At 38.8% G+C, this 15074-nt stretch overlaps 1 protein-coding gene across 4 annotated transcripts in view; it reads left to right on the top strand.

Annotated features, from left to right (window-relative positions):
- The first annotated feature begins 1938 nt into the window (after window positions 1-1938).
- Window positions 1939-15074, top strand: part of LOC127412420 (adhesion G protein-coupled receptor B3-like) — a 252987-nt gene continuing 239851 nt past the window's right edge. Inside the window, exons 1-2 of one of the 4 annotated variants that reach the window (XM_051648751.1) lie at window positions 1939-2364; window positions 4101-4866. In XM_051648751.1, coding sequence (XP_051504711.1) covers window positions 4116-4866 — 751 coding nt within the window. In that variant the 5' untranslated portion in view covers window positions 1939-2364; window positions 4101-4115. The remainder of the gene's footprint in view (window positions 2365-4100; window positions 4867-15074) is intronic. The other 3 variants (XM_051648750.1, XM_051648749.1, XM_051648753.1) reach the window with 3 other exon arrangements.

The raw sequence follows: 15074 nt of genomic DNA, 5'->3' as shown, positions 1-15074 counted from the left end.
GGTCTTTGGATACTTTCTGACAAATAAATAAACCAGATTTACACAACAATATGAGGACAGTTCCCAAGGCAAAGCCATTAAAGCATATAATAATGGAAGCTATTCTCTGAGGTCAAAGAAACAATGGATGTGCCAGCGTCGTCCAAGTCATCTTACATTTAAGCCATGCTGCTTTTGTTTATCGTGCTGAAATAAATAGGCCTACTAAAGCCTCTAGAGATCAAAGCTCCAGAGCTGTGGTCAGCTTCCCTCTGATCAAGTTAGTTTGATGTTGTAATGACCTTGTCAAAGGCTAAATACACACAAGAAAGCCTTGATTAGAGTTCATGAGATGGAGCCATTGTACCTCCAGCCATATTGTGCACTACAGCAGTAACTCAGTAATTATATGAATCATTTAATCTGTATGCCATGAAAATATTACTGCGGGTTGTTCATATCTATTATTTAGATGGAAATGTCTACCTTAAAAGCCATGAGCTATTTAAATAAGTTATATCATGTAATGATCATGCATGTTCAAACCTATTTAGACACATATATGGGATATTAATAGAGTAATGACCCGAAATGACCTTCAAACGACTATAAATGGTTGCATTGTACCTCTTTATTATTTTAAAGTCATGCACTTTTGAAATGGATTTACAAAAAAAGAAAAGTACAATTAAACAGTAAAAATAACACTTCTCACAATACGTTTTGCGCATAAAATAGAAGCTATTTGATTTCACAGTGGGAAAAACCTGTTGTTTGGAACGCTATCAATATTTCATTACTCTTTGACGAGAGCATTGCCAATTACTGTAGCTTGATGCATGTTCAAACCAGCTCTATAACATGCCTACTGACCCAAAGTCATCCGGCTGCAACGTGATCATCTCTTCGGAGACCTCCATCCATCTCCAACTCTTCTAATCCTCTGAATGCGCGAAACTGGGGCATGCATCGGATGCCGAAAAGCATACGTAACCAAAGGCGCCATACTGAACACTGGATAGTCTTTCTCCCCAAATGAAAATATTTCTCGTAATTCGTGTAACTCTTATTCGGCGCACCTGATTCGATAGTCAATAATGCCATTGCTGCTTCATCCAAGGCGTCTGATTGCACTTCACACAATTCTAAATACCGTAAATCAACAAATGATGCATATTTTTCTTCTGGTAAATAAATATTTGATCTAATGCATGCCCTCAGTGAATGCCCTCGTGATCTCTGTGAAATACAGGTGCATATTTCAACACGACTCATGCACTGTTCACAAAGGAGTCATTTATTTTCCATTCGGCATTTGGGATAAACAGTCTAGTTTAAAAGTCCACCAATGGCCATTGTGAGTTTATGCATCTCTTCATAAGTTTTTATAACTTACCGACTTCAGCGACAGCTCAAACAGAAACCCGAGTGGGAAAATCTGTAGCTCTCAAGTCTATTTAGTCCACCAAGTTAAAAAGGTAGTGTCACGAATGCGCACATTTTAAAAATTCTCATTGACTACAAACTTTTATTACAAAAAAAAAAAAAAAAAAAATATATATATATATATATATATATATATATATATATATATATATATATATATATATATATATATATTAATTGTTTGTTCTCATACCAAAATAGTTTCTTATGATGGTGCAATTCGAAAAAGGAGAAGAAAACTTCACGCCACATGCGAAAAAATAATTCCAAAGACTTTGTTATTATCCCACGCGCCTTCGTTGACTTGCAATGAAATAGTCCATTTAAAACTGATTCGGTGGTTGCAGAAAAGACACCGTGCCGTTAGTTCCAGTCCGAGGGACATTCCTCTGCCTTGATTTTCCAATAAAAAGAGTTTTTGTGTTATCCAGAGGAAGGAGGGTGCGATGGTGAGAAACGTCCATACGTGCCTTATCTTAGTGGCAGTGACGTGATATTGCAGCTCCAGTCCTGAGGCTCGGCGAGAAAGCGCTTTCCATCTCACTCCACAGCGAGTCAGCTGCATCCTCCATCCGTCAAGGATTGCGCTCTGTACCTGCTACCCAACCTGAGTATCTCTTGAGGGAAGTGCAGACAACAACTGATGATCAGTAGCCTACGAGATTCGCATTTATTTCGCAGACAACATTTTTAGCCCTCGTTCTGTTGTATGAAAGCATCGTTGCTTACTTCTGTTGCGCTCTCTCATTACTTGGTTCAATTGAGGTGGGAAAAAAGAAGCGAGATGATGATCCAGCCTGGAGTCTAATGCATTTTTGCTCATTGCGAATTCTATCATCGGCGATGGGAGATACTGATTCGCGAGGGAGCGACACGTTTCATTTCTAAAGGATGTTTCCAAGTATGTGGGAAAAATAGCCATAGCTTTCAGAGTGCAAGGTAAGTCCAATTTATTATTATTATTATATTTATTATTATTATTATTATTATTATTATTATTATTACTATTATTATTATTTCTCATTATAGAAAGGTAGATGGATAGATAGATTGTGGGTTCGTATGACATGGCCCTTGCCCAAGTTTATTCCTCTTAATTGCATCTAAGTTACATAGTTCATTGTATCTGATTAATGCAATACAAACTACGTCAATATTTCAGAGGACTCGAACGTTACACCAGGGTCAGTGCGAAGTTAAACCATGACAGACAAAATGACACAGAATGGAGCTTCGACGCCGACTCTATACCGATAATAAATTTTTGGTGGTTCATTTGACCACGTTCACATTTGCACCCCCCTACCCACCAACCCCCGGCAATCATGGTCGACTTCTTATAGGTTTGGAAATATGGATATGAAAACAGGTCACTACAGGTTTTCTAAATCCGTCAAGATTCTACGTTTCAAGCGACGCGACGCGACAAAAAAACAAAAAAACAAAGCTGCCTGCACTGCAAGCGCGCGACGCGATATCGTGGATGGGGGTGTAAAGGAAAGTAGCGCGCGATGGTTTCCAATGTGCGCCAGTATTGTTGCGTCCTATATGTTAATGTATAAACTCTCTGTATAGGTATCGCGGCGCGTATTGTGATGTCGCACAAGTGGTGCTGCATTTAAAGTGATCAAGGTATGCATGAGAATAAATGTCCAATAAAATGCTCAGTTTGGGAGTGCTCGTGCTGTGACACAGCACAGCTGCAATGCCTGCAGAATTCATGCAAAAAGGGCATCGAATAGCCTTTCCCCCTGCTCTCTCTCTCTCTCTCTCTCTCTCTCCAATACACTTTCACACAGCATACATGATGATGAAATGTATAACGTAACCGCTCGTCGCAGAGATAGACCCTTCACATTAAAATCAAAGTTTTGCCTCATAAAAATGAGAGAATACATTCAGTAGGCTAATGCTGATCTCATCTTAAATCAACCACGACACTATATACCAATCAGACAATTGCATGATCTCCCCTCGTTGACGGAGACAGAAGTTTAATAATAGTAAATATATATGTATAATTGAAATCCCAACAGAGTCTGAGCAGACTGAGATATGTAGATGGTATTATGCGGTCAGACATCATGTAGATCACTGCAGAATTGCGAGACCATGGATACTTTCGACTGAATAAAACACTTTTAATCGTGATTTTGCTTTTAAAAATATCTTCTGTTGGTGCCATCTAATCTCAGCCTTTTTTTTATCCTCCCTAATGAGTCCCGACTGAATATAAGGGCTATAAAGACATTCTGTAGCACTGATCACTGTGTCCGACACTCTCGTTTATTCAAACAGTAAAGATCATTCAATGCGTAATCATGGTATAAAATGACAATTTGATCACCATATATTATGATGCTGTTTTATCCTGCCAGTGCAGATGCCCAAAGTTATTACCCCCAATTTAATAAACACCACAAGGTGGCAATGTTTATCCGAAATGTGTAAAATTCCCATGGAAAGAATCATGTGAATCTCTAAAACGGAGATGGTGACTTATCTACAGTTCATGATTGAAAATAGGCAGCACATACGAACAGTATAGGTAAATGTTTGTTTTATGCAAAGCTTGGGAGATTCAAGAAACATTGTTGTCATAGGAAAAAGCATGACAAAGCATCAATACACATCATACATACAATAAAGGTAGAGTATCTCTGTTTCTCTTGCAGGCCAAATGACATAGGATGAAGGCTGTTCGTAATCTGTTGATTTATATATTTTCCACCTATCTCCTGGTTATGTTTGGATATACTGGTGCCCAAGATTTTTGGTGTTCCACGCTGGTGAAAGGAGTTATCTATGGATCTTATTCGATAAGTGAAATGTTTCCCAAGAACTTAACAAACTGCACGTGGACGTTAGAGAACCCAGATCCTACCAAATACAGCATCTACCTAAAACTTTACAAGCGTGAAATAAGCTGTTCCGAATTTTCTCTGCTGGCTTATCAGTTTGATCACTTCTCCCACGAGAAGATCAACGAGCTGTTGAGGATCAACGAATCCATCGTGCACCTGTGTGATGATGCCAAGAATCTTTATGTATTTTTGCATTATGACAAAAATTTCGTGCAGCTCCGGCGGGTGTTTCCATACGATTATAATGGATTGACCATAAAGAAGACAGAGGAAGAGGAAAGATCTGTGGTGGAGTTTGTGGTTTTAAACAAGGCCAGTCCAAGTCAGTTTGGATGTCAAGTGTTATGCACGTGGTTGGAAAACTGCTTGAAGGGAGAGAAAGCAGAATCGTGTGGAATAGTCTACGCTAAATGCACCTGCCCGCAGCATTTAGGCGATGGGGATTCGGAGAGTGTGCTGATGCTCAGTAACGTGGTGTTGCCTTTAAATCCCCAAACCGAAGGATGCCTGACTCCTCAGGTGCGCTCTGCGCAGGTGTGCAATCTGAGTGCGGAGGTGCGACGTCCATCCAAGGAGGGTGAGTATGACAGCTGCTGGCCTTTAATGCTGGAGATCATTTTACAGCTTAATTATACTGTGTGTTTAGGGTGCCCCCCTTGTACTCCTTCACCCTTCCTTAAGAAAGAACACAATTACAGCTCTGCCACTGATATCTATGATCTCTTTGTTCAATTTTAGATAGATTCTTGGGATATCTGGGTGTACCAAACAGTTAAGTTCTCACTTGATGTATTTTATGTTCTTATGTGATCTGATATGTCAGAAGTGTAATACTACATGGATTGCCATTGATGGTTGCTAATTAATTAATTACTTGGATGTTAATTTACAGAGGTAATACGTGTAATGTATATTTACTTAATGCATTCTGTTTTATTTATAACGATCTTAAGTTCTACTGTTCACCAGGAAAACCTGCAGAATTGTGTTGTTTTTCAGCAATTATACTAATAAAACAAGAGGGCTTTGTGTATTCAAATAGCAATAAAAATGACTAATGTACAGTTTTCCCCAAAATATGCTGTGGTTACTCAGAGGCATAATACTGTTTTACATTTTTGGGTAAGCTTTTGCAATGAAGAGGGTCATTTACCATAGTTGATATGCCATACTTAGCCTTTTGGCCTTTAAATGTAATTGTTATGCTTCTCTTGGCCTTCATGAATGATGAGCGTCTTGTCACACGTCCATCAGCTGCTCAGCTTTGACTCACCACGGATACTGGCAGCAACAGATTGCCACACATGCCTTTGCAGGAATTCATTGGCAATGCAAAAAAATTGTGAACATTTCATTGGCAATGCAAACATTTTTTGAACATTTCTGAAACAAACGATGGGGGAATGATGCATAATGGCTTGTACTGAGGTCACAGACATTACAGATATTTAACATTTGTAACATTTCACAACTGGCAGCAGATAGAGGTCAACTGGAGACAGGAATGGCCTAGCATACTGTGAGAGAACAAAAGCTCACAGAGTTGACTGACTGGGAATAGATGCAGACACTTTCACTTTAATTTCAACACAGTGATTAAAAAATAATGAATAATGAGGTGGCGAGAGAAAGAGAGAGAAAGAATAACCATCATGTGGCTTACTGAAAATAATAACCCCCTAGGGAGAAAGTGGCAGCCTTCTAGATCAAGTGGAACACAGTGCTTTAAAATTGTCAAGGTTCAGTTAGGTTAAGTAGGCCCCCAATTTCTTTTTTCATCCCTCTTTCAAATAAGCTTTACATTCCATTCCAAACGGTGTCATATTCCATTTATTATCTGGTAGCTTAGAGTGATTTTAATTTTATTGTAGACTCCTTGTGATGCTCTAAATATGAATCGAGCCTGAAATTGAGATTAAGCCATTGATTATTTTGCTCCCCAGTTATTGTGTGAGTATTTTATTGTTGCATATCACTCTATCCGTATACATTGTAAACGGAATTTCCACTTCACAGCATTTTTGTATGAAGTTACCTTCATCGGCATTTGAAATACAGCTTTACTATTAAAAAGTAATGTTTCACGCTTGTAATGGAACACACATTCAACTTTCAGCTATCTGCATGTTTAGAGAAGCTTAAATCCACCAGCTTATTTTTTCCCCTCCAAAGATTACACTGAAAGCATCTATTTATAGGTTGAAGGCTTTAGTGGATTGCTATCACAGGTTTTTAACAGAGCTCACAACCCCGCTGTAGTGTCAGAATGGAGCTTCTGCCCTCCCGGATGAACATTTAACGGTATAAGTCTTCAAACAAACTACAACAAAAAAAGATCTGTGCAGAGTGGGTCCAAAATAAATGGTCGTCTTTGATATCCCTCAATCCTGGTAGTGTGCATGGCAACAAAGCGTGGCCTTTGAATTGGGACAATGAGATCACGAAAAAGTGGTTTTCTGGTTCATTGCACTCTGTGGGATGATATCCAGCTAGCCAGTAAAAACATGAGCTTGATTATACTTTATGATAACACCAGTGTTTAAAATTCTGCCTCACCGAGGATGAAAGTAAAGTGTTTTGAAATGTAAAAACATTAAACTTGTGTAATGGATAATTATGATGGTGTTGCACATTAAATGCACTTGAGCAGGCATTAGGTGATTGCAGTGATATTGCAGTAACTGTTTGGATTCATTGATTATTAACACAGTGTTGGTTGAAAGTGGGCATTAAACAGGTAGATATATTTGATACAACTAACTTTATAATATCAGCAAACAGTTCTGAAATAAAACATCTGAATAGTCATTTGTGTGTGATACATCTTTGATCACTACTAATGTAACAGTGTGTAAGCAAAGACTTTTCGACACTTGAGTATGTTTGAAAGTTTTAAATACACTTAAGATTAAATCGTTTGTTTGATCCTATAAGGACTCAATGTTTGTACATAGTCAAAAGTGTTCATTTAAAAAATTTGGCACTTTTTGCTAAAAGTTTGACTAGAAAGTGTAAGCCTTATACACATCATTGAAATCCATCAAATTTCAAATGTCAGTGTTGCTGCGGTTGGGAAAATGGGATGCCAAGGTTAGTTTCACACCAAAGGTAGTCTATTATAGATGCTGCCACAATTTATTCACTGCTCCAGTTTTCAAGTTCATATGATTTTGTTGTCGGATAGTTTAAAGCTATGCTTTATGGGGATATGTTTGGTGACTGGATGAGTTAGTTAGTGTAGCTCATGGAGAATGGTGCAAGTAATGCCAAGGTTGTGGGTTTGATTCTCGGATGACGCATAGACAGATAAAATGCGTTCCTTGAATGCATTGTAAGTTGCTTTGGATAAAATTGTCTGCCAAATGTGTAAATGAGGTAGCGTTAAAGCTATTTAATGTGTGTTATTTTCACACTAATGTTGTTAATGAGTCTATTTGATGTCCATATATTATGTTGTTACAAAAATATATCTGCACATTTCTACAATATACAATTGATCTCTGTCAGGCACTCATCTACATCCAAACTGTCATGTATTCCCTGTTTTTATCTAGACTTTTATGTTGAAATTCTTGTTTAGTTCCCCGTTCCTGTTTCCAGTGTTAGTTTTGTAGTCCTTTGTAGTTTTATTTCATGATTGGTTCACCCTGATTGTTTCTCCAGGTGTTCCTTGTTTTCCCTTGTGTATTTAAGCCCTTGTTTCCCCTGGTTTCTTTGTTAGTCTTCACATGTGTTGTCATGTTCTGTGCCGGTTTCCCTGTGTTTTGTTTAGGTTTATTTTGAGTTATTTGTTTATCTTTTGTTTCAATAAAAGCTGCATTTAGATCCTCATTCCTCGCTTGCCTCGTCACCGAAAGACTGACCAAAAATGGATCTAGCGGCTGTCAAGAGTTTTGCTTCTGAAACAAGGGGACCGTCCAGTTGAGGATCATGTCCATGAGTTTTTAGAACTAGCAAATTTAGTGCACTATCCAGACCGCTCTCTGGTCGTTTTCTTCTGGACCGGTCTGAATAGTGCACTGAAGGAACCGATGTCTCCGGTTGATCCTAACTGGATGCTCTGCGAATATGTGGAGAAGGCTCTGGAACTTTGCGGATCCCTTTACACAGTGGATTATGGTGGGAACCCCGGGCCAAAACCTGCATCTTCTGTTCCCTCGTCCAAGCCCTCCACGGCTCCTTGCTCCACGCTCGCCACTGCCAATGAGCCAGCGCCTATGCCTGTGGTGTTGTCCACTCCCGTGACTACACCCCTAGCTGTCCGGAAAAGGACACCTCCCGAGTCGCTGCCCGTGCTCACGACCACGGAGGTCGTTCCCGAGTCGCTGCCCGTGCTCACGACCACGGAGGTCGTTCCCGAGTCGCTGCCCGTGCTCACGACCACGGAGGTCGTTCCCGAGTCGCTGCCCGTGCTCACGACCACGGAGGTCGTTCCCGAGTCGCTGCCCGTGCTCACGAACACGGAGGTCGTTCCCGAGTCGCTGCCCATGCTCACGACCACGGAGGTAATTTCCCAGTCATCTAGGACTCTTTCCCCCCGAGCCTCCCACGGTCCCTTCTTCAGCGGTTCCATCTGCCTTCACAGAGACTCATCTTACAGCGGCTCTGCCTACCCCTCCTCCTGTGACTCCGCTGCCTGGCCCAGTCCCTGCCCTGCGGCCACCTCCCAGACCTCCTGACATTGTCTCAGCCCTGCAGCCGCCTACCAGGACTCCTGACCCAGTCCCTACCCTGAGGTGGTCTCCTTGGTCTCCTGGCCGTCTGCTCTGGTCTCCTTGGTCTCCTGGCCGTCCGCCTGATCTGCTTTGGTCTCCTTGGTCTCCACCTCAGCCCTCTGAACCTCTGGTTCTAGCTTGGTCCTCCAAGCCTGCAGCGTCACCCTCCATCCCTCCGGCTCCACTTTGGTCTCAAGCCTCCCTGACTTTGCCTTGTTTCTCTGCTCTTTGTGCCCCCTGAACTGCCAGTTTCCCCCTTCCCCTCACATCCCATGGACAATTTATTTTTGTGAAACGTCTAGAATCTGCTCCTTTAAAGGGGGGGCTCTGTCATGTGTTCCCTGTTTTGTCTAGACTTATGTTAATTCTTAGTTCCTGTTTTGTAGTCCTTTTTGTAGTTTTATTTCATGATTGGTTCACCCTGATTGTTTCCCCAGGTGTTCCTTGTTTTTCCCTGGTTTCTTTGTCAGTCTTCACATGTGTTGTCATGTCCTGTGCCCGGTTCCCTGTGTTTGTTTAGTTTTATTCTGAGTTCTTTGTTTATCTTTTGTTTCATTAAAAGCTGCATTTAGATCCTCATTCCTCGTCACACAAACACTCTTTAAATACCTTTTATAAACGCTAAGGCTATCATGTTCATCTGGTGGTAATTAGAAGTATTGTTATTGAAATCATTTAAAGGAATACTTCACAGAAAAATTCTGTCATTCATTTCTTCTATGGAACTAAGGAGATTTTGGCAGAATATTATTATTCAGTCTCAATTCACTTTAATTGTATGTTTTGTCCATACAATGAAAGTGAAAAGTGACTGAAGCTAACATTCTGCCTAACATCTCTCTTTGTGTTCCATGGAAGTCAAACGGGTTTGGAAAAAGACGGTAAGTAAATGTTGACAATGTTCATTTTGGTGTTATGTTATGCCACAGGAAGATTTTTATAAAGTATTTTTATAGATGGTCTTTTTAGGAATGGTCTCCATAATGCTCTTTGTTCTGTATTATGGCCATAAAAGGGATGTGGCAAGCAATCCCACCTTCTTATTTGCAAGAGTGCTGTTTCTTCTCTGTATCATATCCTCTCCAGGCGTAGTGACACTTGACTTGACGTGATACTGCAGCTCAAAGTCAGATGCTCCAAATTGTGTCTCCTAAATTAGTCACAAATGAAGCCCTGCTGTAGAAGATGAGCAAAATCTCGGGGCTGTTTCTCATTATTCTGTGTCTCTCTATCCACCACCAGTCTGCCCTCAGACAGTGGTGGCGTTTGCTCTTTTGCCTGACCATTGTTGGAAGAAACTTGCCTAGCTGCACTGCAGGGTCCAGGCCCTCGTGCTGGGTTACGTTGGGGGACTGATCTGTCACTTTGTGCAAACGACTCTTGTCAGGCCCAAGGCTCCAGAGCATGTTGCGAAACAAGAAAGGGGGGTTCGGCTAATGTTAATGAAGTGCAGATCTACAGAGTGTCAGTTTGTGCTGAGTCATGGACATGTGATGATATCTACCCACTGTAATTTAAAATCACAGATTTTGGAGAAACGTGAATGGTTACAAATAAGAATGAAGACTGAGATTACTTATTTAGCATTAGGGGTCTTTCAGGCCCAATTTCTTCTCACTAGATGCAGCACAATGAATATAATAGAATGCAGTTGTCTAGAAACGTGTTTTTAAAAATGAAGTTCTTTTTTAACTTCACAAGGCATCTAAAAACTTTATCTTTCTAGTGCATATTTACATAGAAAACCAATTGAATAACAATGCAGATTTATGGAAAAACAACTTACAAACTCACAGCAAATTATTTAATAATGTAAATAATTCACCTCTATATGTTCTTGCACTATGCTTAAGAACAAAGAAAGCGCTCCAGGTAATAGTGGCTATTTTAAAATTTAATATCAAACAGAAATATGTGTAAACTACCATTAAATGAATATTCCAGGTTCAATACAAGTTAAGCTCAATCGACAGCATTTGTGGAAAAAAATTATTTTGACTTGTCCCCTTTATTTAAAAAAAAGCAAAAATCTGGGTAACAGCAAACCACTTACAATGGAGGTAAATGGGGCCAATCTGTAAATGTTAAAATACTCACTGTTTCAAAAGTATAGCCACAAGACATAAATAGTATGAGTGTTAACACCACTTTAGTGTGATAACACCACTTACTATCCTTTTCTGTGTAAAGTTATATCCAAGTTTACAACTTTGTTGCCATGACAACGTAATACCGTAAACCCTAAATCGACCTTAAAAAAATTATTTAAACAACTTTACAGCTCAATTACACAAATACACAAATTTTAACAGAAGAATTATTGTAAATCTTTATAAAATTATACGATTCACATGCCTGCCTTTAACCCCTCCAATAATTGGACCCATTAACTTCCATTGTAAGTGCCTCACTCTAACTTTGATTTTTTTTTTTTTTGTGGTAATCAACATTATTTGTTGTATTGATTTGTTTCTTTTTATATGACATCACAACAGTCAAGTCTGAGCTTTTGTAGAATTACAAGTTTACAAGTTCTACAAAGACATAAATGGTTTTTACAAGTTGGAATCTACGGTAATTACGAAATCTCGTGAACACACCATTAGTATAACAGCACTGGGGCGCTTCACTGTTTGTATCACTCAGCTTGTCTCTGTTCCAGACTGTCAGTCTGTGCGTTGCTTGGCACTGTTGATCCTGCCATAGCTTAGTTTGGAACTATTTTCATTAGCAGAGCAAAAATAGGCAAAATAACTAGCCATATTGTGTCTAAAATGTAAGTTACCTGATATGTTAATATCTTATTGTTAATAAAACATTTGTATAAAAGCAATATCACATAATCAAGACTGCTGTTGTACTGAATATCCATGTCAATATGCACAGCTATGAATGCAGAATCACAGACGATTTTCAGTACAACATTGCTTTTGCTTGTGTGATATTGCTGCTTCATTGTCTGGCTTGTGAGTGTGTTGAATATAGCATCATTGTGCTGAAAAGATGATACAAAAATGCTGATGAATTTTTTGTGGACTTGAATTATTCGTGGATCTTTCTTGTCGTTATCTTTATTGATCTTTGCAGAGCAATTTGTCTTGAACAAACGTTCTTGTTTTATTGTTGCAATCAAATAATCATCAAGACATTGAAGATAACAGTGCTTGTTTATTGGCAGTTTAGAAGAGTAAGCCCCTTTGTTGATGCCAGGGCCCAACAGAAAGCTCTGTATCTCCACGTCATAGTGTGGCCTTTTATTCACTTTGAATCTTGCTTAAGTCAATCAGTAGTCACAGTGCATCAAGTTCATCACCATTGTTCCCTCAATTTAGAAGCCATCTTGAGTTCCAGGAATTTCTTCGGGGGCGAATGCCTGCGTCCATCTTTATTCTTGTTTCTTTGCTCTTTTCTTGGCTAAATGTCAAATGTTATGACTATGCTTGAGGGGTCTTTGGCTTTATGGCAAATTCTTTTAAAGTTCATGTGAAACACTGTTTGCAACTGAGTTTACTTCCGTAATGTGACAGATTTTCTAGTGAAACTGTATATTAAATGAGAAAAAAGCATAGGATGGGATTTTATGCATCAGGAATTGATTGGATTGTGAAAAGTGGGAATGGCTCCAGGTGGTTGGAGGGGAGGGGTTGAAAAAATAAGAGTAATTGTCTGTCATCAGCCGAAAAGAAATAATTTTAATGGCAGAACAAGGTATTGCATTTTGATAGTTTATGAAGATGTGCATTTTTTTATTTAGAAAACATGCACCAATTGAGCAGAATAAGTACAGGAACATGCATTAAAAAGGGTCCATTCTGATTTAATGTTGACTTTAAAGGGCGTAACATACATCCATTAGAATTGCATTTTCCAATGGGATGCAAAGCCTCTGTCGTGGACAGATTATTTGTGAAGTTCATATCAATCAAATCCATATAAATGAGACTCCCTCTAAAGACTCACATAATGATACCTGCCTACTGTATGTTAGTTTTTGCAAAGCCAGCATTTTCTTTTCAAGCATTGAGCAAAAAAACAAAAAACAAAACAAAACAAAACAAAACGTTAATAAGCACTGGCAGCCTTTCAGAGTGTTCAGCCTATAAACGTGATGAATTTGTACAATTTCTTAATATCAGTACTCTAAATAGTACAGTATGCGTCAGACATAAGTCAAACAATAGCAACTACACAGCAGAAACAAATTAGACTGTTTTACAAAATCGCAAAATTTTCTTGACTATTTTAAAACTACAGATTTTTCATAGCAGACTCCAGATGTAGCATTCTGAAAAATGAATGAAATATCAAGCCAAACTTGTTGAAGATTAGTGGCGAGACAGTCAATTTATTATGTTATAAACTCTTCCCACACAAAAGCAGTTTATTCAGTGTGCTAATGCATCTGCTCCATTGACTTTCATTCAAACATAACAGCCCTCTGGGATCCCATCGCATTACCAATTTTTTTGTATGAATGCTCCCCATGGGGAAATATTATTAAATATTATTATTATTAATAATAAATAATCATGCACCGTATTTGTTTTATTTTCACACTTAAACATTGGTTTTGGGCTCTGGACTCTGGAGGCCCAAACTCCACCTTCGCCTTCACTCACAAATTTCAGGAACAGTTCTGTGCTTAACAGAATTCACAGGAAGTTGACTTAATGTTGTGTCTTAGGATAAATAGTTTAGCAAAAATAAAGCATCTGCTACATATACAATAACATTGTCCTAAGTTTTGGGTGAAATTTTTGGATGAAAGTCAAAAAATTCAGCCTCTGAATACTGATTATCTTTTTACAGTATACCATGTCTGCCAAACATGTTGAGTTGTCCAAACATCATCTGCAGCCTGAAACTGAACTTTTGGTCAGATTTTAGGAGTGAATGCACTTAGCTGCATAGAGAGCTATAGGATGCTCCCTTGCTCCTTTTTTAGTGTATTACTTAACCTCCAGTGTGCTGTCTGTCTGCACTGGTCTCAGAACAGTTTGAAATGCACCTTACTTTCATCCTAACTCCATATAAAGCCTCTGAAAGCAACTTTTTACAGTTTTTGTATGCATCCATTGATTCTCAATGTGATAATGCACAGTAAATATAGGATGTTTTAACTGAAACTGAGCATACAGTCCACAAATGTGGTCATTGTGTTTAACAGCCTGCCGTTTCACAATAAATCGCAAATATTTTTAAAATTGCATATTGGATGAAACTAGAGACTAATCTTTTGACTCAAACAGGTTTCAATGTAAAAACGTAATTAGGTTTCTTACCAGATGAAGTTTTGTTGGTGTTTCTCCCAAACACAAACTCCTCTGTGATCAACGGCATATTATTTTGTCACATGACTCAAAAAAAAAAAAAAAAAGGCTACTCTTTAGGGTTCACACTTCAGTCCTCTTAAAAGAACTAAACTTGGACCTTTTTCGCTTCAGCCACTAACAAATAAATGAATAAAACAGTGAAACAAAGAGGGAAAGAACATATCTTGTCCATATCTTCTTCATTCTTCTTTGTCCACTTTGAAATAGGGTGTCAGCCCACGTTTCACAATAATTTTTTGGAACACTGTCAACTTAAATATTATAATATATTACATACTATGTTATAGTGGTGTCATTTTAAATCTTTGCTAATGTACGGTTGCATGCTGAATGTATGCAGCTTTAGCAGACAGTTATGGAACCTGACACCTAACATTACTGTGTTTGCTAATGTACATAAACGGCATACATGCACTATCTATTTCCATATCATCCACAGGCCCATTATAGTCTCTGAAAGGAAGGAATATGTGTGACAGCTCTGTGTGTGATAACTTGTAAACGTCTAGTTGGTGTTGGATGCCAGAAGACAAAATGGATAACAATTTTTCAGGTGCTACACAGCACAAAATATAGCACTTCTTTTACCACCTCTCAAGCCCTCATCGTTGCAGTTAATCTGCTTTGTAACACTTTGGGATATTCACTTCACATCTGATTGTTCTGAAATAGTGACCACTTTGACTATATTCCTATACTGAAGCAATATTATTCAGCACTATACAAAAATCAACGAA

This window comes from Myxocyprinus asiaticus, chromosome 21, assembly GCF_019703515.2.
Source record: "Myxocyprinus asiaticus isolate MX2 ecotype Aquarium Trade chromosome 21, UBuf_Myxa_2, whole genome shotgun sequence".
Classification (NCBI taxonomy): domain Eukaryota; kingdom Metazoa; phylum Chordata; class Actinopteri; order Cypriniformes; family Catostomidae; genus Myxocyprinus; species Myxocyprinus asiaticus.
Note: the sequence above shows the minus strand (reverse complement) of the source record. Positions and strands in the feature narration are given on the sequence as shown.